General features: G+C 54.3%; 3 protein-coding genes across 6 annotated transcripts; 2 read left to right on the forward strand and 1 right to left on the reverse strand.

Moving 5' to 3' along the window:
* Positions 1-1,268: 1,268 nt before the first annotated feature.
* Positions 1,269-10,100, reverse strand: mettl13 (methyltransferase like 13). Of its 2 annotated transcripts, none has more exons than XM_039735879.1 (8): positions 9,867-10,100; positions 7,540-8,293; positions 7,272-7,471; positions 7,007-7,196; positions 6,792-6,932; positions 6,505-6,717; positions 6,288-6,419; positions 1,269-1,548 (listed from the first exon to the last, which is right to left on the reverse strand). In XM_039735879.1, exons 1-8 carry the CDS (start codon positions 10,017-10,019, stop codon positions 1,535-1,537), a joined length of 1,797 nt encoding a protein of 598 aa, XP_039591813.1. In that variant the 5' UTR covers positions 10,020-10,100; the 3' UTR covers positions 1,269-1,534. The 2 variants fall into 2 exon arrangements, with proteins under 2 accessions (XP_039591813.1, XP_039591811.1); XM_039735877.1 differs by lacking the exon at positions 1,269-1,548 and adding an exon at positions 5,844-6,216 and having other exon boundaries at positions 9,867-10,099.
* Positions 10,101-10,146: 46 nt separating this feature from the next.
* On the forward strand, positions 10,147-16,983 carry itpa (inosine triphosphatase (nucleoside triphosphate pyrophosphatase)). Its single transcript, XM_039735881.1, has 8 exons — positions 10,147-10,228; positions 15,877-15,934; positions 16,072-16,136; positions 16,221-16,294; positions 16,381-16,412; positions 16,498-16,610; positions 16,688-16,764; positions 16,860-16,983. Exons 1-8 carry the CDS (start codon positions 10,166-10,168, stop codon positions 16,954-16,956), a joined length of 579 nt encoding a protein of 192 aa, XP_039591815.1. The 5' UTR covers positions 10,147-10,165; the 3' UTR covers positions 16,957-16,983.
* A 5,288-nt stretch (positions 16,984-22,271) lies between these two features.
* On the forward strand, positions 22,272-23,663 carry vamp4 (vesicle-associated membrane protein 4). Of its 3 annotated transcripts, none has more exons than XM_039735883.1 (8): positions 22,308-22,443; positions 22,570-22,644; positions 22,857-22,903; positions 22,990-23,016; positions 23,089-23,189; positions 23,278-23,357; positions 23,432-23,483; positions 23,556-23,663. In XM_039735883.1, the coding sequence occupies exons 2-8, from the start codon at positions 22,579-22,581 to the stop codon at positions 23,579-23,581; spliced, it is 399 nt and encodes a 132-aa protein (XP_039591817.1). In that variant the 5' UTR covers positions 22,308-22,443; positions 22,570-22,578; the 3' UTR covers positions 23,582-23,663. The 3 variants fall into 3 exon arrangements, with proteins under 3 accessions (XP_039591818.1, XP_039591817.1, XP_039591816.1); XM_039735882.1 differs by having other exon boundaries at positions 22,309-22,454; XM_039735884.1 differs by lacking the exon at positions 23,278-23,357 and having other exon boundaries at positions 22,272-22,454.
* Positions 23,664-23,761: the final 98 nt, after the last annotated feature.

Here is a 23,761-nt window from a genome sequence, read left to right on the forward strand (position 1 = left end):
CCCGGGTGAGTATTGTCTAGTTCACCCATTAAAGAGCCCAATATAGCGCCTTTCATGGACACAATAAAACGCACTTTTTTTCTTCTGCTCTTCCTACACGTCGTTGTTGGGGTGTCAGGCGTTGGACAGTCACAAGACACCTGGCCTGGTGACACGGGAGCTCAATGTCACTCACTGGCACAGAACATGGCGTCCAGCCTACTTGTGACCATGCTGTAGCAGTTGTGGGTTCAAATCCAGTGTGACCCTGAGCAAGTCACTTCACCTGCCCAATCAGAAACAAGCAATTCAAACAAGTGGCACCAACGCTCTGTCAGATGGTACAAGTCACCTGAAATGAAGACGTCAGCTAAAGATGGCGGACGTCCACAACAACGCGAGCCTCCGAGGTTTGCCAGCTGAGAGGCCCACGTTGCACATGAATGACCTTCTATTATATAGCGCCTTTCACATCTCTGTCTGCCATTTGTGTGCTGCGAGTCACGTCTACCTGTCCACACCTCCCGCCTCTGTCTTTACGTCTAGCTGTCCACCTAATGATGGCAGACAGGGCCACATGTCACATGTTGATTGGCATGTGTGAGTCTCACTGGACTGGGTACACGTGACAATGAGGACCCCAGACACCTTTCTCATCTATTATATAGCGCCTTTCATAGCTGTCACTCATGATGGCACCAGAGTGTGGCCACGTGTCGATTGGCAGGCTCTCTGGACCGGGTACAGGTGACAACGAGGACCCTTCAAACCATTTTAGCTTTGGTCTGGACCTTCTTCCATAAATGAAGCCTGCCAGGCTGCCAGTGCCCAGTGAGCCCGAGGGCGAGTCCACAATTGTACTGTGAAGGCGCTATAAAGGGGCAGGGCGGTCAGCAGGCTGGTCAGGTTGGCACTATGAACTCGTCTTTATTGAAGGTGACCTCGAGATGCGCTCGCTTGCGCTGCTCCAGGGTTATTAGAGCTTTGCCTTCTGACCTTACATGGAAATTCAGTTTAGTTTTAGTTTCGTTTTTATTTCACAAAGACATTTCTATTTTATTTCTATAAATATTCGTTTTAGTAATTATGGTCTGGAGTTTAGTTTTGTGTCACAATCAGACAGGACTGTGAACTTAACGGCTTTGAGCACAAAGAGTTGAATGTCACAGGACGCTCACGACACGACACGCCACCCCGTGGTTTGCTGTCTGATAACGACAAGCAGAATCAAAAGTCGACGCCGAATATGAACAACTTTACAGAGTTTTATCGTTTTGAACATATTTTCTATGTCATCTGCGCTGATTGTTGCCACTTTTTTCTTTTCCTTTCATCACCCAGAATGCCCAATTTGTGATGAACTTTAGGTGAAGTTTAAGGTGTGAGGGTTTTTTACTCAAAATGTCCACAGCAACATCATCTCCTGCTCCAAGACAATGTGCTTCTAATGAATGACTTCAATGCTGCTTTCAAAAATCTCAAACACTGGGCTTGGTTGTGCTGCCATATTGATCTCCGATTCCATCTCGGCCACAAACAATTTCTAGACAGAATTTTACACCTGCAGGCCTGAAAAGATCAAAACAAAATCAGAAGAGAGACCCTACTGCCGGGCGGCGAACTCGAGGACTTCGGTTAGTTCGCTTGACTCCGCCCCTTTGTGGTTTCTTGCTCTTTAATTAGCAGCCAAAGAATAAGGAGACACAACACAGACCACCACATGACCAGCGCCCCTGTGCCCACCACACCATATCTGAAATTAAAGAGAGGTTAGGGTCTCGGTCAGGCTGATCTCTCAGGTCACCAACACATCATGACGGCGATCTGAGAAAGAAGAGAAAAACGACAGCAGTGGCAGGATGAGAGCAGCAACAAGCCATGGGATTAAACAACGGCGAGAATCGACTCCGCGTTAAGAAACTGGCTGCAGTCTGAAGCCCCCCTTTAGCTGCTCATCTGTCAGCTCGTTTCACGTCGCATTCCTGCTTGGCTGCCATTTAATGAAGAAAGGAATCAAATCAGAGGGCTGAGGGTCTTCTGACGAGTTAATTAGCAGGGCCGAGGGTCTTCTAACAGGGCCGTTAAAGTGAATTAGCAGTGAAAACCGATTAGGAGAAGAGTGAGAATGAAAACCTGCGGCCCACCAGGACCAGAGTCTGAGACCCCCGTTCTACTGTGTTCTGACCATGAAAATCACAGGGGTCTTAGGTGGGGTCTGCACACTCATTCAAACCTAACTGTATTGAGGGAAACAAAGAAAACAAGCATGTAGTGTGAAGGTGAGGGGCAGCGAGACTCGAATAGCCCACCATAAGAGCAGTAGACCCTTAATGAGTAGGCAGTGGGTGTCTGGATGGGCACAAAATCACAGAGAGGGCATCTGAGGTTATTAACAATACCCACATGATCTGCACCGGTTTGTCCAGAGCACGTGGAGCCGACTGCAGCAGGCTTGGATTCAAGGCAGGAGAAATCCCTGGTATGTAATATGAACGTCAAGAATAAGAGAGAGCAGGGGTCCCAACTCCGGTCCTGGAGGGCCGCAGGGGCTGCAGGCTTTCATTCCAACTCTTTTCTTAATCAGTGACCTGCTGTTGCTGCTAATGAACTTCGTTTGAATTCATTTTAATTGACTTGTTTTTTTAAGGTTTGTTCCTCGGAATTGCTTTCTTTCTTTCTTTCTTTCTTTCTTTAAATGGCACCCAAACAGAAACGAAGTGTGACGCGAGTGAGTCTACAGAAGACCAGCTAAGTCAGGGCCTGAAACTCCATCAGGGTGCTTAACTAAGATCCGCTTGTTGTGGTTCATTAAACCCGCTCTTTAATTCCACGGCTTGTTGCTGCTCTCTTTGTCCGTTTGTCAAACTGTTGATTTTCACTTTTCTACGAGACCTGCGCAGACCAACATTCCTGAGACCTCCACCTCTCTTTACTCTCAGATATTGTGTGGTCGGCACAGTTTGCTGGTCACGTTTTGCTTCACTTTGTATCTCGTTATTGTTTGTCAGCTAATTAAGGGGTGCGACTCTACAAGAGCAGGTCAAATAAAAGGAATTCAAAACAAGTTCATTAGGAGCAAAAACAGGTCACTGATTAAGGAAAGGGTTAGAATGAAAACCTGCAGCCACTGCGGCCCTCCAGGACCCCTGAGATAGAGAAAGAAAATCACTGAAAAAGGGGGGAGATGTTTAAAACGTAATTCTGTACTGGATTATTATTTTCACAATATCAGGTATTTGGAGCTGTGAATCCCATAATAAATACCAAACCACAGCAGCACGTTTAGCTCTTCACCAGTCAGTCGCCCGCCCGCCCGCCCGCAGTTCAGAGGAGACGTCGCCCGCTCAGGAAGTTTCTAAGGTTTGGTTCACTTTATTGCTTTGATTGGTCAGCAACAACAACGCGCTGGTCTCGTATGCTGACCGCCAGTCTGGCCATCAGTGACGTTTTAATGTCACAAATCGGCGGTGGCCTCCCCTGGACTTTCTCGGGTACTCCGATATTTGAGGAGCAAAGCCAAGGATCTTATTTTTATATGACGTACATTAAAGACCCGTCGATAACAAATCAAATCAAATCAAGAACATATTCAACAATTCTTAGAAAAGGAAAGTTGAATAAATCGGACTGTGCAGCTCATGAAGAAAAAACAAAAAACCAAAATCCGACTTCCAGTTAATGGCTTTGACCCAACAGGTAATCGAGATGTGCAACTGTGGAGTTACAAGCACACGCTGAACTTCATCCGTCCGTCTCGTTACGTTTTTGACATATCGAGTTTATACAAACACACGCAGACAGAATTCCAAATAACGACATTTTAAGCTCCCCGCGCCCGCCGGTACCGATTCATCAAAATGGCGAGCTCCTATGCGGTTCATGACTCGTGAACTTTCTTTATACTTTTGAGTGCGAAGCGGCAGGCGAGTTACTGTCAGCCAAACGCCGACACCTGAGAAATAAACTGAAGCGCAACTCGCTTGGGATCTTCCTGTCCGTACGGTGAAGGTTTTGTTATCTCGACGGCCCAGTAAGTCGCTTTACACGCACATTCAGCTCGCTCGGTCACCGCCAATGTCGTGTGAACACAAAGCCGCCCGCCATCACTGCAGGAATACGTGCGGAGTGACTTTCCGTTTCAGAGTTACAAGGGTTAAAAAGTAACAGCAAGAAAACTACGACATGTTTAGTAAATTATTCTTATTTCAGCGGGCAGCACGGTGGCACAGTGGGTAGCACTGCTGCCTCACAGTTATGAGACCCATCTGGGTTCGCTTCCCGGGTCCTCCCTGCGTGGAGTTTGTGTGTGCCCTGCGGTGGACTGGCGCCCTGCCCGGGGTTTGTTTCCTGCCTTGCGCCCTGTGTTGGCTGGGATTGGCTCCAGCAGACCCCTCTAGTTAGGATATAGCGGGTTGGATGATGATGGACGGTCTTTCCAGCTACTTTAATAGTTTCATTTAGTTTTAGCTTTTCACTTCAGTTTAGTTCATCATTTTATTTCAGTTTATGAAAATAATAATTTCAGATTAACTCTAATAACCATGCACTGCTCTCAGGTTGGTGAAGTGACTCTCTCAGGGTCACCCAGTGTCCACCGTGACAGCCCAAAACCTTAGCCACCGCACCCCACGGACGCCCTCAATGGGTCGTGCCACGTGGTCACTAAGCCATTAATGAGAGCTGCTGGATGGCACAGTGATGTCACACACAGTGATGTCAGCAGGCGCTCGTATTTGATTGGCTAATTTGGGCTGTCAAGCAGCAGGGGGCTCACCAGTGCATGGACTGCAGACGCCCCAGGATGTCCAGCAGGGACTCCACTGTCCACTCAGACTGACCTCTGTGTCCCCCCCCAGCACATCCACATGTCAGTCCTGGTCCTCAACTCCCCCAAAGTCCAGCAGCCCACCACTGGTCTGCCATCTCTGTTCCTGCTCTTAAAGAACCTGCGCCCAGCGCCCCCTGCTGGACACCAAATGAAGTGCAACAAGGAGTCAGAGGCGCCACAAAAGGTTTTAGCATGGCAGCTGCAACGGGCAGCACTTGTATAGCGCCTCACTCCGACGGGCACTGCCACTCTCAAACTGCTGTGCCACCCCGTCCTTACCTGGCTGCTGAGGCGGACTATAACAGCACTGACGTAATGTGCTCAGCTGCCCTGCACATTTCTGCCCACCCAGAAAACCAACAAAAGGCGCAGCAGGAGGTGCCATGGACCAGGATTTGAACCCAGGATTAGGAGACGGGCGCACAAACCAACCTCTTTGACTCAGTCTGCTTACTTCAGGGGTCCCGCACCCTGAAAATGACCACCAAGGTCAAAGCAGGTGGGCAGCTGTGGCCACACTCTTCATTTATTTACAGCCAAGCAGCAAGCATGAGGACCCCCAAGGCGTTTGATCCCCTTGTATTCTGTAAAAAGACCACATGCCATCTACTCAGCTGGCACTGTCCCCTGGGCTGGCAGAGAGCAGCCCCTCACTAAGCATGGCAGGAGATGGCACAAAGGCCACTCACCGATATTCTCCTTGACCCCGAGTCCCACCAATTTGCAGATTTCTCCTCGCATTTTGAGACTCCTTAGACCCGGGGGGCATCAAGTCCAGAGGTGAAGGGTCAAAACAAAGAAAAGGCAGCCAGTGTGCCGCGGGGGGCAGGGCACTGGACTGGAAAGCATGTGGCTGCCAGTTCCAAACTTAGCCTGCCCAGCGTGATGGCACTCTGGAGGTGCACCCAGCTGCGGAGAGGCGCTATATAATTACAATGACTGAGCCTCCACTCTTTGCCCACTTTACGCACTCCTCACACCATCTGACACCACAAAGTGGCGCCCCCCCAGTGACAGCCTGCAGGAGGCGTAGACCCCAAGTACAAAGTCAAAGGCGTTTATTGGGTTCTTAATAACAAAGAAAAATAGGAGGAGAGCAGCGGGTCAAGCGGGCACTAAAGCGCCGGGAGAGGTGGCACCTCACGCCAGGCTGACCTTATCCAGGAGAGCGGCCAGCGAGAGACTGGCATCCCAGGGCTTGCCAGGTGTCCTGAGGTGCCGCTCCAGAGCGTGACCAGCAGATGGCAGCTCGGCAAGTGGGCGCGCCTCGGCCTTGTGACAGAAGAGCACTTCGTTGACCTCCTCATCGATGGCCCGCAGCAGCACCTTCTGAAAGACGTCCCCGAGGACCGCCAGCACGCTGCCCCTCAAACTCGGGTCCCGGCACACCAGATTGAGCACGAAGATCCCTGCAGGACAGGAGGATTAGCTGCACGACACGGGTTAGACAGGCGGACAGTGACCAGGCGGGGGTCCCTACCTCGTGGGGCAAGCAGCTGCCAGACGCACTGCAGGAGGGGCTTCTCCACAAAGGCTGCAGGTGGGCAGCTCATCCCCAGTGTGCGCTCCTTGCTGTCCACATCAAACATGACGATGTCGTAGGAGTGACCGCCTGCCAGGACAAAGAGATGTGAGCCAATGACAGCACGTGGGCACCAGTGGCACCCTGTCCCTACCTCAAAGGCGAGGACCCCGACCTTCTTGCGCTCGCCGTTTTATGACCTCCAAGCCATCCGCCACCGTCACCGTCAGCCTGTCGTCCTGCTGGAAGCCAAACCACTGACTGGCCACCTCTGCCATGGCCGCATCGATCTCCACGACCTCCACCTGTGCCCGGGGCACGTAGTCATGCAGGAACTGGGGCAGCCCACCCCCTCCCAGGCCCACCAGCAGCACGGACACCGACTGCCCTAAAAGAAAGAGGTGATTGGTGGGAGAGACCCCAAGGGGGTGGGTGCCAGCCACAAAACCCACCACCGCTTACCTTCGGCAGCCACACGGCCCTCGTCCAGCAGTGCCAGTCCAGCCACCATCGCTCGATGATGGGCGCAGCACAGGAAGCTCTTGTCCACCAGCAGGGATGTCCCGCCAGGCTCAGCGTCCTTCCGCTTGCCCTTCTTGCGCCCTGAGTCAGGAGAGGTGGACGTCACTCGTGGCAGACCACCGGTTGGGTGGTCACTTTCAGAGCACCCCACTTACCTGCGGCGCGCCGTGCCAGTCTGCTTTCCGACTGCACCACGTTAGTGTTACTGAGGAAGACGAGCCGGCGCAGCAGCTGCCCTTCCTCGCCTCGCACGTCTTCCACCACAAAGTCCCCACTGAGCGGGCTGTGCCCTCGATGCCGCACCTCACGGGAGCCCAGATCTCCGCCATCTGACAGGAAGGGCACCTTTGGAGAAAACGGTTGAGTCATCAGAGCCAAACTGCTGCCCCCGCCCCCCCGACCATGGCCCACGGCGCTCACCTGCTGATTAGAGGGCATGCTGGGCGGTGCCAGCTCCATGACCTTGGCCGACAGCTCCACCTGCACTGCCCGCATGTCCCCGTAGTCCTGGCCGCGGTGCAGGGCCACAATCAGCAGCCTGCGGAAGTTGGCCGTGCGGGCAAGCTGGCTGCGCCCCTCCGCCGTCCCGAAGAGCCAGTCCGTCTCCCTCCCCTGGGGCACTGCAGAGACACCACAATAAGGGGCAGCCAAGGGCGGGCAGCCTGTCTGAGCACATGCCGGGGCTTACCGATGAAGACGGCGAAGTGGCCCCTCCTGGCGCCTTTCCCGGCAGGCGGGCTGTCCACGACGTGCATGCTGTAGCGAGGCTGGCCGGAGGCGGCGTGGCACAGCTGCAGTGCCGGCTCGTCGCCGGGGTCGACGCGGGTGCCCAGCTTGCTACGGAGGAGGGCGTAGGCCTGGCTCTGCCTCACCGCCGCCAGCAGGTCCTCTGGGGTGGCCAGCCGCCGGGGAGGGGCCGCCTCGCTGTCACACACCTCCAGGACTTGGGTCACCCCCGTGGCACCCTTGGGCCAGCAGAATTTGGTGCAAACGATGACAAATACGGGCAGGTGAAAACCGTCTCTGGCCTTGCTGTCCATCCTGTGGACTCGGACCGGCCAGCCGGCCCTTGTGAAGAAGCCCACCAGAGCCTGCAGCACGTGCTCCTGTGCCAACGAGACGCAGACGTAGCGGCCGCCCACACGCAGCACCCGCGCCAGCTGGCCGAACATGCGCTCCACTCGTTCCATCGTCTCCACCCGCTGATCGGAGGCCAGCGCGTCCAGTGTGCCCTTGTCCAGCGCCACCTGAAAGGAGCCATCTTCGAAGTGCAGGTCCAGCACGTCCATCAGCACGAAGTGCATGTCGGGCCGCTTGGTGGCATTGCGCTCCTTCATGCGCCCGATGGCCGTCTCGCTGATGTCTATGTTTGTCAGGTGTGCGCAGCCGGCATCGTAGAGCTGCTCGCTGAGCTCCGAGTTCCCACAGCCCACCACCAGCACCTGTGGACAGACGGGCAGTCAGCGTGGCAGTGTTCACATACAGTGTGCCACCCTCCAGGCGCATGACACGTCACCTGGCCACATGTGTCACATCACACTGCTCAGCTGGACCCGACTGGTCCGAATGTCCGTACAGCGCCTTGCTTATGCCACCTCTCTAGGACGTGCCAGATGAAGCCCACCAGGCGGTCACTCTGACACTTCTCATCAGCAGACAGGACAGTGCCAGCCGCCTCAATGCTGAAGAGCCCAAATCCACAAACCAGACAATCTGTGTCTGCTTCTCATACTTCACCTCTGCCCCTCAGTCTTACGAGACCACCGCTTGACGGTCTCCCGTCACATTTCAAGGTTACTAACCATGCCCACCAGCTTCATTCGCCTCTCTGTACACAATGAAGGGCTCACCGCCACCAGACGGGCATTCAGCAGATGCCCAGTCCAGGATTCCCCCATGGCATCAGACTGGCACAACTGGTTCTCACCCTCGGTGCCTTCACTTCAGATGACAACTTTAACACCTGGCGAATGGCATTGCAGTGGGTAGCAGAATGGGACCACGCTACGCCAACATCAAGAGTGCTGCTTTGTACCTGACCTGTACGGAAGATACGATAGCAGTGATGGCGCCTGTGCCAACTTCAGGAATTCACAGTCAATGTTTTTAGATGCCAGCCTTTCACTCCGCTTTCTGGGACCTCAGACCTGTGACTGCTACAAGCCAAGTGACTGATGACGGTCACCTTCTTTACAGCTCCTGCCCTTGCTGGCACATTAAAGCTCTCAGCCTCCGCAGTGACGACTCTCTCCCCTCATATCGTTCACCGCCCCCTTTGATATTCCATCGACCACCAAACGTCTCGTCTGCAGCTCACTCCACGGAGGACACTCACAGTCCCCACAAGTCCCCGAGAGCTGTGGTGTCACCAACAAACCCCAGTCCCTCCATCCAGTATCCAACCCGCTATATCCTAACTGCAGGGTCACAAATCCTTGGGCAGGGCAGAAACACACACACCAGGGACAGTTTAGGACCACCAATGCACCCGACCTGCATGTCTTTGGACTGTGGGAGGAAACCCACGCAGACACGGGGAGAACAAGCAAACTCCACGCAGGGAGGACCCGGGTCTATCCCCGGTCCCTCGGGTAAATTCAATATGAAACCACGGGCCCCCTACTGCTCTTCACGTAGCCAGCCATCTACTGAGGTGGGCCAGGGAGGCGCAAGAGCTCCCAAAGCCCACTCGTGACAGGCCTGCCTGGAGCCACGCCGAGTTCTCGGTCCGCGTTCTGCTCCAGGGTCTCAAAGCCACTTCTCCGGCTCGGCTCAGCTCAGCTCGGTTCGGCTCGGTCTCACCCACGCCTCAATGGCCCCTCCTTCCCCTGCTGAAGGCAATGCAGACCACCCGGTGCGCCTCTAACGTGCTGTCCCTTTCAGCGCTGAATGACCCTCCGCGGCGTCACCCCCTCGTCCAAGCCACTCGCACCACGTGTACCCCCGCCGACCATTTTCGGGCCGCCTCCGTCGGTCATGTGCAGCATGCCGGCATCGCTAGCGCCTCGTTCTCACCTTGTCCTGCGCTCTCAAGTACTTGTGCAGCACCGCGCTTAGCTCCGCGTACTCCCCGTACCACTCGAAGGCCCTGTCGCCGCGCCTCGTGAAGAACTTCTCCCAGTACTCGGCGCTGCTGAACTCTTCCGAACTCCTCGGCAGCAGCTCCATGGCGGACTGCGGAACTCGCTATCCGGGCCACACAGCGTGTGTGTCCCTCCGGTCTGAGCAGCCGGGACACCCTCCGGAAGTGCAGAGCAGTGCGCACGCGCGCCTCACTCCCTCCTGCCCTCTCATTGGTCCATTGGTCTGCAGCTATGGCGGCGCCGGCGAACCGCAGTGTGGTGTTTGTGACGGGCAACAGCAAGAAACTGGAAGAGGTGAGAGTGGGCGACGAGGAGGCGAGGCGGGGACGTCTTAAAATAACGCATCGTGGGGTGGCACGGCTGTAGCGTTCGGACTCGGGCATAACATCAAAGACTGCAGAGTTAAATGGCGGCACGCCGATGGACGAGAGCACCGCGGCCTGAGCGCGACTATCGGCTTGGAGTCTCGACACACGGACTCTCCCTGTCCACGTTCATGCCGTGGATCTGTTCGGGGGTCGCTGGGAAGTCCGCCCAGCTGACGTGGGAGAAGATTCCGAGATTGAGTGTGAGGATCAAGCCGAGTAGACGCTATGCTCGGACATTAAGACCTTAGGTGGCCACTGCCTGCCACTCCGATTTAATGGATGTGACGGGAGATTTGAGTCTGAAGGCGGAGGAAAGCCTTTTGTTCTGAAGGATGTGAGAGCAGACCCTCTGCAGGGTATGGCAGGGCAGGGCAGGGCAGCTGAGCTTGTGGTTCATTTCAGGCTGGCAGTCGAACAACAGAAGGTTCCAAAGTCGTTGACCGTTCTTGTCCACAAGTGAACTTTTGCTTCATGCGAGGCGCGCAGTGAAGCACAAAGGAAGCAGCGGCAGGTTTATGAACGTATTGTTCTTTTTAAACGTTTTACTACCGACAGTTGATGTTACTTCTGCTTCTGTTTGTTTTGGCAGCAGGTGTCATCTTTCAGAAGGTAACGTTGGGAATCTGGGAATCATGCACTGTGTCTGGTCCTTTACAGTCTTCTCCATTTTGGTTGTGCAGTTTGTGAAGCCCCAATTGTGATTGTCCACAAAGAGGAGACCCCCAATGGCTTGTTCTTATTAGTCCTCGACAGACCCCCAAACCGGGCCATATGGCGTGTAGAGGAGCTCCATAGGGTGCTTGGTGAGATGTTTTCTATTGCTGCGATTCTGCCTACTGGGTCAGAATTCTCCAATGAGCAGCTCACAATTAGCTGGAGGTTCTTCATCCTCCCAATGTGCCCCATTGTTAGAGGTGTCGCTCAGTGCCATTTCGTCTACAAGCCTGACAGCTGAGCAGTTGATCTCAGGTCCTCTCAGTATGGACAGAGAAGAGCACCGGGGCGATCCGTGTGCCTTGTGGAGAAGCTACTGATGTATGATGGACTTTAACAAGATCATTAAATGTCAGCCTCAACAAACTGCTCCATGTTAAGGAGAAAGCCCATAATCCCTGGGGTGAGACGGGGGTCCACATACAGCCCCTGGAGTTTACTGCAGAGGACGTTGGGCTTCATGGAGGCAAAGGCTGAAGTAAAGTTCATGAACGGGATTCCGACTGGTATGGAGGACATTCAGGACCCCCTCCTGCACAAACTGCAGTGGAGCCGACCTGTACGGCGAGACACTTCACCAGGAGTGACGTAAGGTCAGTTTAGTGGGACGGTTTTGGAAACGACCGGAATTCAGAGCTCTTCCAAAGCGCTGGCTCATTAAAGGAGCGATTGGAAAGCTCGCCTGGCATTCTGGAGGCTGTGGAAACGGGGGACAGAACTTCAGTAGCCAGTAAGCTTTGATGACTTCTGACCAGTGGCTTGGACATCACTGCTTAAGAAGAACTTCGAGTGAGGCAGCTGGCAGAGCAGGCTCAGTTTATTAGACCCAGTAGAGGGACTTGTGCCATCTTATGGCCACTTGGAGGGCATCAGGGCGCATGTGAGGCTCCGCCTCTTCAGGTATGGACACCGTCCAGCCCCATCGTCTTCTAGAGAGACGTGTGGATGATTTCAGTTTGGATTGTAATGTGTTAGGGTGGCTGACAGGACTGAAGTCACGAGAGTCGATGGCCATCTGCCTGCCATGCTGTCCCCTCAGGGGTCTCGTCTTTCGTCTCATTTCTACGTCCTCCACCTTAATGGGTGTGACGGTAAATTTGAAAACGGCTTCTTCATCTTGACGTTTGATGAGACTCGGTGATTGTAAGCCTTCTGAGCGAGAATGAAACCCGCGCTGAGGAGGGAGGCTGTTAGAAGTAAGGAAATTCTAATCGTCATAAAGTCCATTCACTGAGCGCTCAAGGCCAGGGGGTGGAGATTGGTGACAGTTCTGAATATCTGGGGACACCTGGCCAGGGCCAGCAGCGCCCTCTACTGTTGAAGGAGCTGGAGTCTTTGTAATGCGAGTCCTTCTGTTGTGCCGCACGTTTGTAAATCTCGGATCGCGTTTGTCGTTGCTTACTGGGTGTTGCGCTGGCCAAGTGGACCAGTAAAGTGAGAAGACGTCGACCGTCAGTGCCGAGTCCCCGGCGTGTTTGTTAAGAGCGGAGAGCAGCGGGTCTTCTGTCAGACAGGACTCGCCCACCACATTCCTAAGTGAGTTCACAGGGTGAGCAGGTGGCATCAGGCCAGTATGCCCAATACGCCCACTGCTCTAACTTTGTTTGATGGCCATCTTCTTCGTGATGTGCTGCTGGGGTTCTGCTGTAAAACCAGAAAACTGAGTTTACGTGTGAAGGTTACTTAAAGACGCCCTGATGACAGGAGATAAAGAAGCGTGGGACTCGTCAGAGGTGGATGTTTAAGGTGCCCAGCAAAGTCTGAGTGTCTGTCTTGGCATTAAGTGACATTAAAAAGTGTAATCGATGACGAGTGGCAATCCATCAACCCTTAAGTGTAATCTGCGTCAATTCTGAAACTAAATCTGAGGCTCCTCTTGAGGTTCTGCTCCTTGCTGAGTACCCGGCGAGATGCCCACACCTTCCTGCACTTTGTCTGCTCATGGCCAGCAAACCATGCAGACGAGTAACAGCTGCAGGCCTCTAAATTATGGGATGGCTAACCAGTTCGGGTTGATGGGTTTATATCAGGAATTCAGTCGGAACTCTTGAGCTGGAAAATAAATAAAAAATAAAGAGGAGGAGATGAAGAGAACAAAGTGGACGAGAGCAGGCCATTCAGACCAGCAAGGCTCACCAGTCCAAACCAGTTCACTCCACAGAATGACAAGTAGAACGTCCCTAAAGTCCTGTTGCCCACCAAATGACTTGGTCACCTACTCTGTGTGTCTCTGCTCATCAGTGTGAAGAACAAGTTGTCCAGCTGTGTCCCCGTGAAGTCATTTTAAAGTCACTGGACTGACTCCTCTTCATCATTTAAACCCTTCACTCAGGTCTCCTCTTCCTCTCTGTAAAGGCTCAGCTCTTTTAATCTTCATCACTTGTCCACTGTAGCCCCCCGTAATCAGCCTAGTCGCTCTTCTCTGGACCTTCTCTTGTGCTGCTGTGTCTTTATGGAGACCCCAACTGCCCCCCATACTCCAGATGTGACCTCACCAGTGAGTTATAAAGCCTGAGTGTCACCTCCTGTGACTTGAACTCCACACGTCAAGGCGCTATATAACCTGACAGTCTGTTAATGGCTCCTGAACACTGTCTGGAAGTTGACAGCTTAGAGTCCACTATGACTCCTAAATCCTCCTCATAAGGTGGACTCTCGATGTTCAGACCCCCATTGTGTATTCAGACCTCACATTTTTACTTCCTATGTGTAATTCTTTACATTTACTGACATTACATTTCATCGTCCACCAATCTGCCCAAGCCTGTCTGCTATCCAAGTCCTTCTGTGATGATCTAACGGATTCCAAATTATCTGCTAATCCACCTATCTTGGTATCATCTGTGAACTTCACCAGCTTGTTCCTTATATTCCAATCTAAGTCATTTATAGATATTAAAAATAGCAGCGGCCCCCTCACTGCCCCCTGCTGGTCACCACTCTTAACATCGGCCAGTTCTTTGAGGTTCCTCGCACCATCACCCTCTGCTTCCTGTGTCTGAGCCAATTCTGCACCCATCTAAAAACATCACCCTGAACTCCCACTTCTTTTAACTTGATGCCCAACCTCTCAGGTGGCACCTCATCAATTGCTTTCTGAAAGTCCACATCACTAACCTCATCTCCTCCTCTCTGGTCGTATCCTTGTGTTCCTCCTCATTGAATTCCAGCCTGTTGGTCAAACACGACCTCCCTCTTCTGACCCCACGCTGACTGTCCTGTCCTTGCCATGTGTTGCTCCATCTTCTCCTTAATAATTCCTTCCATTAATTTTCCTGTGATGCCCATTAAGCCTACTGGCCTATCGTTGCTCTGATCTGCCCGCTCACCCTTTTTATTTAATGGGATGTTGTTTGCCATTTTCCAGACCTTCAGAGTTTCTCCAGGGACTTCCTATAATGCGTGTCCAGCGTTTCTGTCGGTACTCACTGACCTCCTTAAGACCCCGAGTGTCCATATCATTGGCTCCTGGTGATTTGTGTGATGTCATCTTATTTCATCTCAGCTGCTCTTCTCTCTTCACAATTTCCATCTAGTAGTCCCTGTTACTCCTCTGAGGTTGTCCACTGGCTCACCTGTGGAGACCTCAGAACACTTTAAGTTTAGGGGTCCGCCATTTCACTCTCTGTATGTTGTAATCCCCTCACCTCCTCCTTGACTCTTCTCTTACTTCTACTTCATGTCGTCTTTCGTCTTCTCAGCTCCACTCCTCTCGTTGTCTTTTAGCCCCCCTGATATCCTTCATGTTGGTTGCTCTCGTCTTCTCATTTCTCTTATTTGTCATTTTTTCAACTGTTTATTAACTCGCTGTGATTTTTTTTTTAAATTCTCCTTCCTACTAATTCCGTAGTCAAGTCGCGCGTTCCCTTCGGATTCGTTTCCAGGTGAGAAAGTCCACAGAAGCAGAGTTGGTCCCCCTTGACGGCGCTTTGAGGTGTTTAGTGTTCTTCTGACTTGATGCTGGGACCGCAGATTTTGTCCATCAGTCTATCCTTCAGGGTGGCAGGACACACTCCTGTCCCCCACACTCCGGTCCCTCAGCCTAAGATGTGTGGTTTTGTCACACGGAGGAGCCCACGGAGGCGCAGGGTCAATGGAGAGCTGAGGTTTCCTGTGCCACCCTGCCTTGGATTTCTAGCCAAAGTTCCTTTTGCCATTTGGTAAGCAGCCAAGTTTGAGGGGGCACAAGACAAGAGCGTCAACCGTCCCCCGACTGACCTGCTCCAGGCTCACGCGTGGCGGTCACTCTGGTTGTCCTTTTACTCCTGAAGCTCCAGTTGAGGCCCCTAAAACAGACACGCAGAGAGCTGCCGTTTCATGTATGGCACGTCACAAGTCACCCATCTGGAGGTTTGCCCTCAAGTCAGCGGGCTGATGGCCACCAGAGCTGTCAGGCCCGTTTGAGGTCGCCATTCAGCCGACTCCTGCGTTTTGATTGGAGAGATTTGTCATTTGCCACACCTCCACAATGCCACAGTCACAAATGCTGATGCCTCATGCCAACGGGGTCACGGAATGAGGTGCAGAGGAGGTCACATGCTGAGTTGATGGGTGTCAGCTGGTTCTCAGTAAAGGCTGGTAGGTGCCATCTGCTTGACTCCATGTGCCCTCATGTGACAGACCTTGTAAAATGTTTAGCTGGCAGATATGGGCATGGGTGGTTAAAGGGCCAACAATGAAATGCCACGTGGGGTTCACGCAGTGCTTTGAGACGCACCCAGACAGGGCTGGTGCCACAGGAGGCCGTGGCACAACACATTCAGCAGCAGTAGCCACAGCATGTGATCGAAGCCCAAAGCGGGTGGTGGCTGCCTGTGTGCCACACTGCCATGGCGCTGATCTACTGCCTCTCATTCCCAGGTGGTTCAGATCTTAGGAAGCAAGTTCCCGTACACGTTGGTGCCAAGGAAGATTGACTGTGAGTACAAGCAGCTTGTGAATTCCCTGGTGCAGGGTGGGCAGGCAGTGGCACTCCTCTGTAGGGTCTACTGGATGCCCTCCGGTTTTTTTTATTTTTTTTGTTTTCTGTCACTGAGCTGCTTTTTGTCCCTGCAGTGCCAGAGTACCAGGGGGAGCCGGATGAGATCTCCATTCAGAAGTGCCAGGAGGCAGCGCGACAGGTGGGTGTGTGCTGGAGTTTTGCCCACTGAGGAGTGCCAGCTGTGCCAATCTGCCCGAGTTATTTTGTTTTTCTCCCTGTGAAGGTGGATGGGCCCGTCATCGTCGAGGATACCTGCCTGTGCTTCAACGCTTTGGGGGGGCTGCCCGGCCCCTACATGTGAGTACTTGTGCCAGGCCAGCCTTTGTGGGCACAGCCCCTCCAATCACGACCCACCTCACTCCTTTTCTGTCTTTTTTTTTCAGCAAGTGGTTTTTGGACAAACTGAAACCCGAAGGTGAGAAGCTTGCGGGGGGCTGTGGGGGTGAGATGAGTCGCCCCCCTCCCACAATGCACCTGTGTTATTATTTTTCTCTCCCCAGGTCTCTACAAGCTGCTGGCCGGCTTTGAGGACAAGAGCGCCTTGGCACTTTGCACGTTTGCCTACAGCTCAGGAAGGGCAGCGCCAGTGCTACTCTTTAGGGGAGTGACTGAGGTGAGAGGCGTGAGTGGGCGCAGCGCCCGTCCACCACACCACCACGCCGGCTCAACTGCTTTTCTTGTATTTTCTAGGGCCGCATCGTGGAGCCTCGTGGGCCGCGGGACTTCGGCTGGGACCCCTGCTTCCTGCCAGATGGATTTGAGCAGACGTGAGTTTACGGCCCCTCTCCACAAGAGGGCAGTGGCTTCATCTGGTCGCTTTGGGTGCCCACGCTTGTAGTGATGCCCCCTCTGTCTCTTTCAGGTACGCCGAGATGCCCAAAGAGCAGAAGAACCAGATCTCTCACAGGTACAGAGCCCTAAAGGCCATGGCCGAGCACTTTGGTGCCACAGAGGTCTGACCACCTAATAAACGGCTTGAAGCTTCACTGGGCTCAACGTGTCATTCACTGGCAGGACCCTGTTACCCAACGCCAGCTTGTGTGGGCATGCCAGCCCCGCCTTCCCGCTCTAATGGGATTAGCAGCAGTCATCCCTGTGCTCTGGCGAGGGCCCCCTAATTATAGCCCGTCTAGGCTGCTGGCAGTAAGCCACCGTGACCTGGCGCTAGTCAGCTTGCGTGTGATGGCGGCGGCACCCGACTCAAACGGCTCCCCTCTGGCGGTGGGTCGGGACGCAGAAGAAAACTGTAAACAGCCCTTGGATGTGCCCGCCTGAACTGGCTTACCACCCACCTGCCAGCCAGAGTGCCTCCCAGTCACGCCACCCTATGCCAATTAAAAGTGCATGGTCTGTGAGTGTTAACGTCTGCTGCCATTCAATCCCGGGTTCAAAGTGCCATGAAGTGTGCGGGGTATCTTTAATTATCAATACTTGTGGCGCATTTCACAGCTCGTGTGCCAAGGTGACTTGAGATGTTCTCACAAGCTCTGCCCGCTTTGTCACCTCTGCATACGTTCCTCAGTAGGCGAGTAACACACAGATGGTCACCTGGATGTGTGACTGACAGCAAAGTGTCACACAGGTACACCGGGCTCTGCCCTGGGCCATCCGCGTGACTCCTGCCAGGCCTGGGGGGCTCAAAAAGGCTGGCAGAAATGCCCGGGGCACTGTAGAAGGTGATGCCATGCCACTCTGGAGGGTCAACACGACTTATCAAGTGTGCATGAAGAGCCTTGGCCAGTCCAAGTATCGGCTACTGTGGCATACGAGGGGCAGTCTTGTGAAAGTGTGGCGGGCATCAGGGGTCCGTGCTGCCATAATAATGGAGGGGCAGTCTTGTGAAAGTGTGGCAGGCATCAGGGGTCCGTGCTGCCCTAATAACGGAGGGGCAGTCTTGTGAAAGTGTGGCGGGCATCAGGGGTCCGTGCTGCCATAATAATGGAGGGGCAGTCTTGTGAAAGTGTGGTGGGCATCAGGGGTCTGTGCTGCCCTAATAATGGAGGGGCAGTCTTGTGAAAGTGTGGTAGGCATCAGGGGTCTGTGCTGCCCTAATAACGGAGGGGCAATCTTGTGAAAGTGTGGTGAGCATCAGGGGTCCGTGCTGCCCTAAATACGGAGGGGCAGTCTTGTGGAAGTGCTCATTGCCGTCCTCCTCAGTGCTCGTCCCTCTGACACTCGATGTGAAGTTTGTGTGACTCGGTACAATGTCCTACAGGATTTGGGGTCTTCTTTTACTCCTGTGATGGACGGAGACCCCCCTTAGCCAGCCAGGAGGCCAGTGCGATGACGGGCCACAGGAGATGACCACTGCTGACTACAGCAGATGGCAGCCTCCCGCAGGGCATGCTGGGACCTGTGGGACTCACAATCCCAACTTTCAGGGGGGCTCAGCTCTTGAATTAGTCACGGGAGTTGCTCGAGGACCACCAGAGGACTTGGAGTTGGGGGAGGAGCAGGACAACACACACACACACGCAGGGGGACTCGAGGAAGAGGAGGAGTCGGCTTCTCTGTGCTGCGTTGGGCCACGCGTGAGAGTGAGTTAACACCACGTTTACTTGCACCCGGGGGTGTCTTGGTGGGCTTGTGTCTGGGGGTCCATGGCACCCTTGGAGGTCACAATGCTTATTATCACCTTCTCTGTAGCAAAGTGTCAGAAAACACCAAGACGTCACCAGGAGTGCCACTCGAACGTGAAGTGGCTGGCAGCGCCCGTAGGTCCTTTAGCGCGATTCCTAGGAGTCACTCGGCGGGACCTCATCAACATGCCCGCTGCTCGCTGCCCGCTTCTAAAAGTTTATCTGTTGACCTCACTGATCTTTAACCTGTGGTGGTGATGAGCACAGCAGTAGAGCCACCCACAAAGTACCCGCTGCAGCCATCTGCACCCGTGGCTGTGACTTCAATTCAGACCCCTCAGGTGGTACCCCAATTCTCACTTTGTATCAATGTTAACTCAGTGCCCCCCCATTTCAATAAGTGGGGGTCCTCTTCATTTTCTGTCTAACTCGTACCCAAGTAACGACAACAGAAAGAGAGAACACGGGCACCCTCGCTGGCAGACCCCCTCAAGAGGAAGCGGTGGGCAAAATGGAGGCCTGGCATCACTGCTTAGACCGCTGCCCCCACGACCCACATCTGGATGGTCTCCCAAAACACACGAGAGGAGTCTGGTGATGTCGAGGGGGGTCCCCCTGTGGACACCTCCTTGTAGGGTGCCAGCACCCAGGCGATGGCATCTTGAAATGCTGCACTTCTCGCCACGCCCTGGCGAGGTCCGTCACTTGGCGGTGCTCCAGTGTCGTTTCTTCTTCTCGTTCTCCCTTCTCCTCTTCCTCAGTTGTCCGGTTCTCATTATGCAAGTTCAGCAAGTCTTCCACAGCCTTGGCATCGACCTCGTCATATCCGACCTCCTTTGCCAGAACCAAAATCCTCTCCTTTACCTCTGGCACTTCCTCCTTTGCCAATCAATTGGGGTGCCAACTGGGAGCAAAGTGTTCTCCAAAAGGCAGTCATTGTTGGCCGAGACACTTTTTGCCAAGCAGAGTTAATGAATTCTCGATGCCAAAGCGTTGTCAGAGCCATTCCAGGGAGGCTTCTTCATTGGCATCAGCCCCATCGAGCGGGCAGTGCAGCAGCAGCTGTAAGTAAAGTGCCCTGAACATGGCACTAAAGCCCTGGTCCGAGTGCTGTGGCAGCAGAGACAACAGGTTTGGGGGCAGAAATGCCACCTGAATGTTGTCTCCATAGCTGAGCTGAGACGGGGGGCCGGGCAGACTATTGACGACCACTCATGCCATGTGACCCAGGCTTCACGGCTTGACCACCACACCACTGGCGGGGGGCTCGTCAGGGTAAACCAGCAGTGGCTTTAATTTCACATCCGCTGCACAGTTGAGAGTAGCAGGGTAAGCCAGTCCTTCGATGCCCCGTGCCCGCCTTTTCACCCCGAGAGATGAAGGCACGAAATGCCATCCTCTTCCAGATGAGTCCCATTTTGCCAGCGCTCAAGATCCGTTTGGCACCGTAGCCTCCTTCGTCTCCGGTGATCTTGAGGTTACGCAGCCTGGCACGGGGGGTCTTGAACCTCTCAAACCAGCCGTGGCTCGCTTTGAATGACAAGGCCTTCGCCCGCCTGCCCGACTCCACCGCCCTGATCCTCGGGTCCTCTGCTGGATTGGCGCCGTGGACAAAGGGACGCCTCGATCCGCAAGAGTCTCCATCCAGCGCACCAGATACGTTTTCCAGTTCTTCAAAGACCTCGTGGTGACATTTGGTGACGTTTGGTGCCACATTCGTCCGCCACCTCCATTTGACTCGTAGCTTTTCCTTATCACAGTAGAATCTGCCAGCCTGAGAGTGGCACAGAGTTTCTCCCGTCGCTCGCAGCGCCTGATGACTTCACTTTCCTGGCTCTCTTCTCCTCCCGGTCAGCTGGCTTCAGAAATAAAGAAGAACATTTAGAGATGGCCGCCCCGCCGTCGGTCTGTGATCTGCGACACTCGAGGACCGTGGGAGCTCCACATGGACAGGCCGGCCTCGGGCACCTGTGCCCACAAGCAGGTCACCTGCAGACACCCTCAGGGAGGACTTCAGTCTGCGCCCGAGAGCCTCTCCGGCCGGGCGCCAGTCACGGACCGGAGGTAGCGGTGGTACTTGGGGGTCCACATCGGTGACAGGCTGGACTGACGCTCCTTTAACTCTTTCAGGTCGACTTTGGTCGGGGTGCTAATCGACGGTAAACGGTGACCAGGCCCACCGTGACGTTTTAGTTCGACTCTCTTTGCTAGAAGGAAGTTTAGCTTTGTGGGTCCGACCGAGACTCCATGGACTCGCGCCAATAACGAAGAGCAGACAACAGCGTGGACGACGTTTTGCGAGTTGTCGCTGAACTGGACGGGGACGTGTCAGACTCCCGTTTTGATGCAAGTAATCAAAAACGAATGTGAGGTACCAGCATCAGCTAATGGCGCTGCTGGACACGTCTGCCTGGGAGGACTAAACGCCTGGCACAACGGCTGTCACTCTTTCGTGCCAGCCGTTGTGCCGCTGCAAGAGACCGGGTGGCCACAACACGCAGCAGCAGACACTTTTAACGTGTGAAACGATTGCTTGGTGTGCTTTAGGAAAAAATATTCAGCCCTCAAAGAGTTAATGTGGGAAGTGACGTCCTTCATGTCTTCTATAACTCTGTGGTGGCCAGCGTGGTGTGCCGAGCTGGTGACAAGAGGGGACCACCGCATCAGCAGGCTCAGTTACAGGACACCTGCTGGACCCCCTGGAGGTTGAAGAGGAGAGAATTAAACCAAACCCGAGTGCCATTATGAACAACGCTGCACGTCCTCCCTGTGACGCTCAGAGGACTTTAGGGCAACAAATCAAATCAGCTGAAGTGTGACAAGGGACACAACCGGGGCCTGTGTAGCGCCCGACTGGGACCGCCATGTTCTCTTTCTTTTTAACTTTGCTGCTTTACAATCATCCTTGTGTGTCTGCAGACTTATTTATTTATTTATTCAAAGAGCTTCTGTAAAAAGCAACATCTCACCCTGAGGACAAGTCAAGTTCTGTTGGTCTATCACAGGTAGCGACGTAATAAAGCAGTAAACAGGAGTAACCTGAGCCAACAGAGGAGTTCTAATGAAACAAAACAAAAGCAGCCCTCCATGGGCCCCCAATAAACGCGGGGGCACCCAATGGCAGCTGGGTGTTCTTGTTCAGTTACCTGCTTCGGGGGTCCGAAGGCCCGAGTCGTTCTGCAAGCCCCTCGTATTCCAGCGCCTGTCCCCACCCCAAGGTGTCACAACGCGGCTCCAGCCCCCTGCCGTCCTCACTCACTCATCCAGCTGTGGCCTCCTCCTCCTCCTCAAGAGCTCACGGCGTCTTCAGCTCAAAGCTGCCCTTCATGGCCGCTGCCAGGACTGTTGCCGTAAAGGTCATTCGGTCCCACCCGCTGCTCTCCCCTCAATCCTCTTATATCAAGTTATTTATTTAGGTTTCTCTCTTTCAATATTAACGAAACGCCATCATTGGACATATTTACATTTATAGGTTCACCATTTGCGGTATTTTACATTCGCTGTCCCGTTTCTAGAACCGTATACGACAAACTCGAGTCTACCCACCCACCTGCCTGACGCACTGACGTGCCAAGTCTGCTTCATCGATGCCCATTTTTATTGGCGCTGCCGCCCGTCCCTAAAGCACTGAGTGCGGGCCAACAAGGAGCTGCGGCGCGTGAGGTCCGCAGACAGGCGAAGAAAACAACAAACTGAAGCAGGCGCCCCGAGGTCACGTGAGCAGGCGCCAAGCGGATCCTCTTCCGGGTCACGGCGCGCCAGAGGCACGAAACCGGAAGAGACGGAGGCGAGCGGGCTGTTCCATTGGAATTTTGACGCCCAGTCGGACCGGAGCCGAGCCGGGGCTGCTGCGGACAGCCGGTTTAAGTGCGTGACACGTAAGCGGGAGAGCGGCGCCGACGCGGGCGTGCGGGATGGGTGGGCTAGCGGCCGCATCGGCGGGGTCGGTGCTGCTTTTGACCACCCACTCACATGCGCCTTTGTGTCTTGCAGCTGGGCATCATGCCCCCCAAATTCAAGCGTCACCTGAACGCCGACGAGCTGGCGGGGTCCGTGAGGAGCGAGCGGGTGAGTTGCGCCGCGCCGCGCCGCTCCGCACTGTCGGTCAGCTGGTCTGCGTGGCCGCGGGCGTCCAGGTGCCTCAGCCGCCCGTCATTCTCGTGCCATGAATCAGCGGCGCGCGCTAATTGCAGGGTGCGCGAGGGCGGAATGTGGGCGGGGCCTGTCGGGGGCACTGGGGTGACGGCCACGGCTGACTGCCAATGTCGCGTGTGTTTCAGAGGAACCTTCTAGAGGAAGACTCGGGTGAAGAGGAGGACTTCTTCCTGTAAGTGGCAGAGAGGTGTGGGAGGGAGTTAGGCAGGGACATGGCTGTCCCCAAGCCCCTCAGCACACCTGTTGTCTGTGTTTCAGGAGGGGCCCCAATGACAAGATCCGGCAGTAAGTTGACCTCCAATACGTTTCTTACATCAGTGGGCACAGCGGGCTTGTCTGAGCTCCCTCTCCTGCCAGGGTGCAGACGCAGGTGGACGAGGTGATCGATGTCATGCAGGAAAACATCACGCGGGTCATCGACCGAGGCGAGCGGCTGGAGGAGCTGCAGGATAAGTCAGGTAAGGAACGTCCATTAGGGGCGGACGTCTGCTGAGGAACTGGGTACAGTGGTCTTGGGGGGTCTCTCTCTTGTCATCTCTCTTTCAGATGGTCTTTGTGACCAGGCAGCCGCCTTCAGCAGCAGAGCCAGGAAGCTGCGGCGGAGCATGTGGTGGACCGACTGTCGGGTGAGTGGCTGCCTTTTATGCCACGGATGCCAGGCTTGCCTGGCGTTTGTGTGACCTCTGCTCATGTTTTGCAGATGAAGGTGGGAGCGGCGCTTGTAGGGCTCATCCTTTTCCTCGTCATCGTTGGTGGGTATCATGGTAGGCGATTGTGCCAGCCCTGCTCTTCTGCCTGTGCTGACCTCGGCCTTCTCTTTCTAGTTGCTCTTGTCCTGCACTACCAGTAGCAGCTGCGGCCCCCCACCCCGAGCGACACCTGGGACCACTCTGATTGTACCCTTGAATTGTTCAATAAAGTCACTGCACTCAGCCTGTGTTTACCCTGCTGTGGTCAATGGGCTGGCACAGCCTTCTGGGAATGCGTAAGCCAGTAGAAACGGGAGCCGCTGGCGCCGCGCTATTAATAT

This window comes from Polypterus senegalus, chromosome 14, assembly GCF_016835505.1.
Source record: "Polypterus senegalus isolate Bchr_013 chromosome 14, ASM1683550v1, whole genome shotgun sequence".
Taxonomy (NCBI): domain Eukaryota; kingdom Metazoa; phylum Chordata; class Cladistia; order Polypteriformes; family Polypteridae; genus Polypterus; species Polypterus senegalus.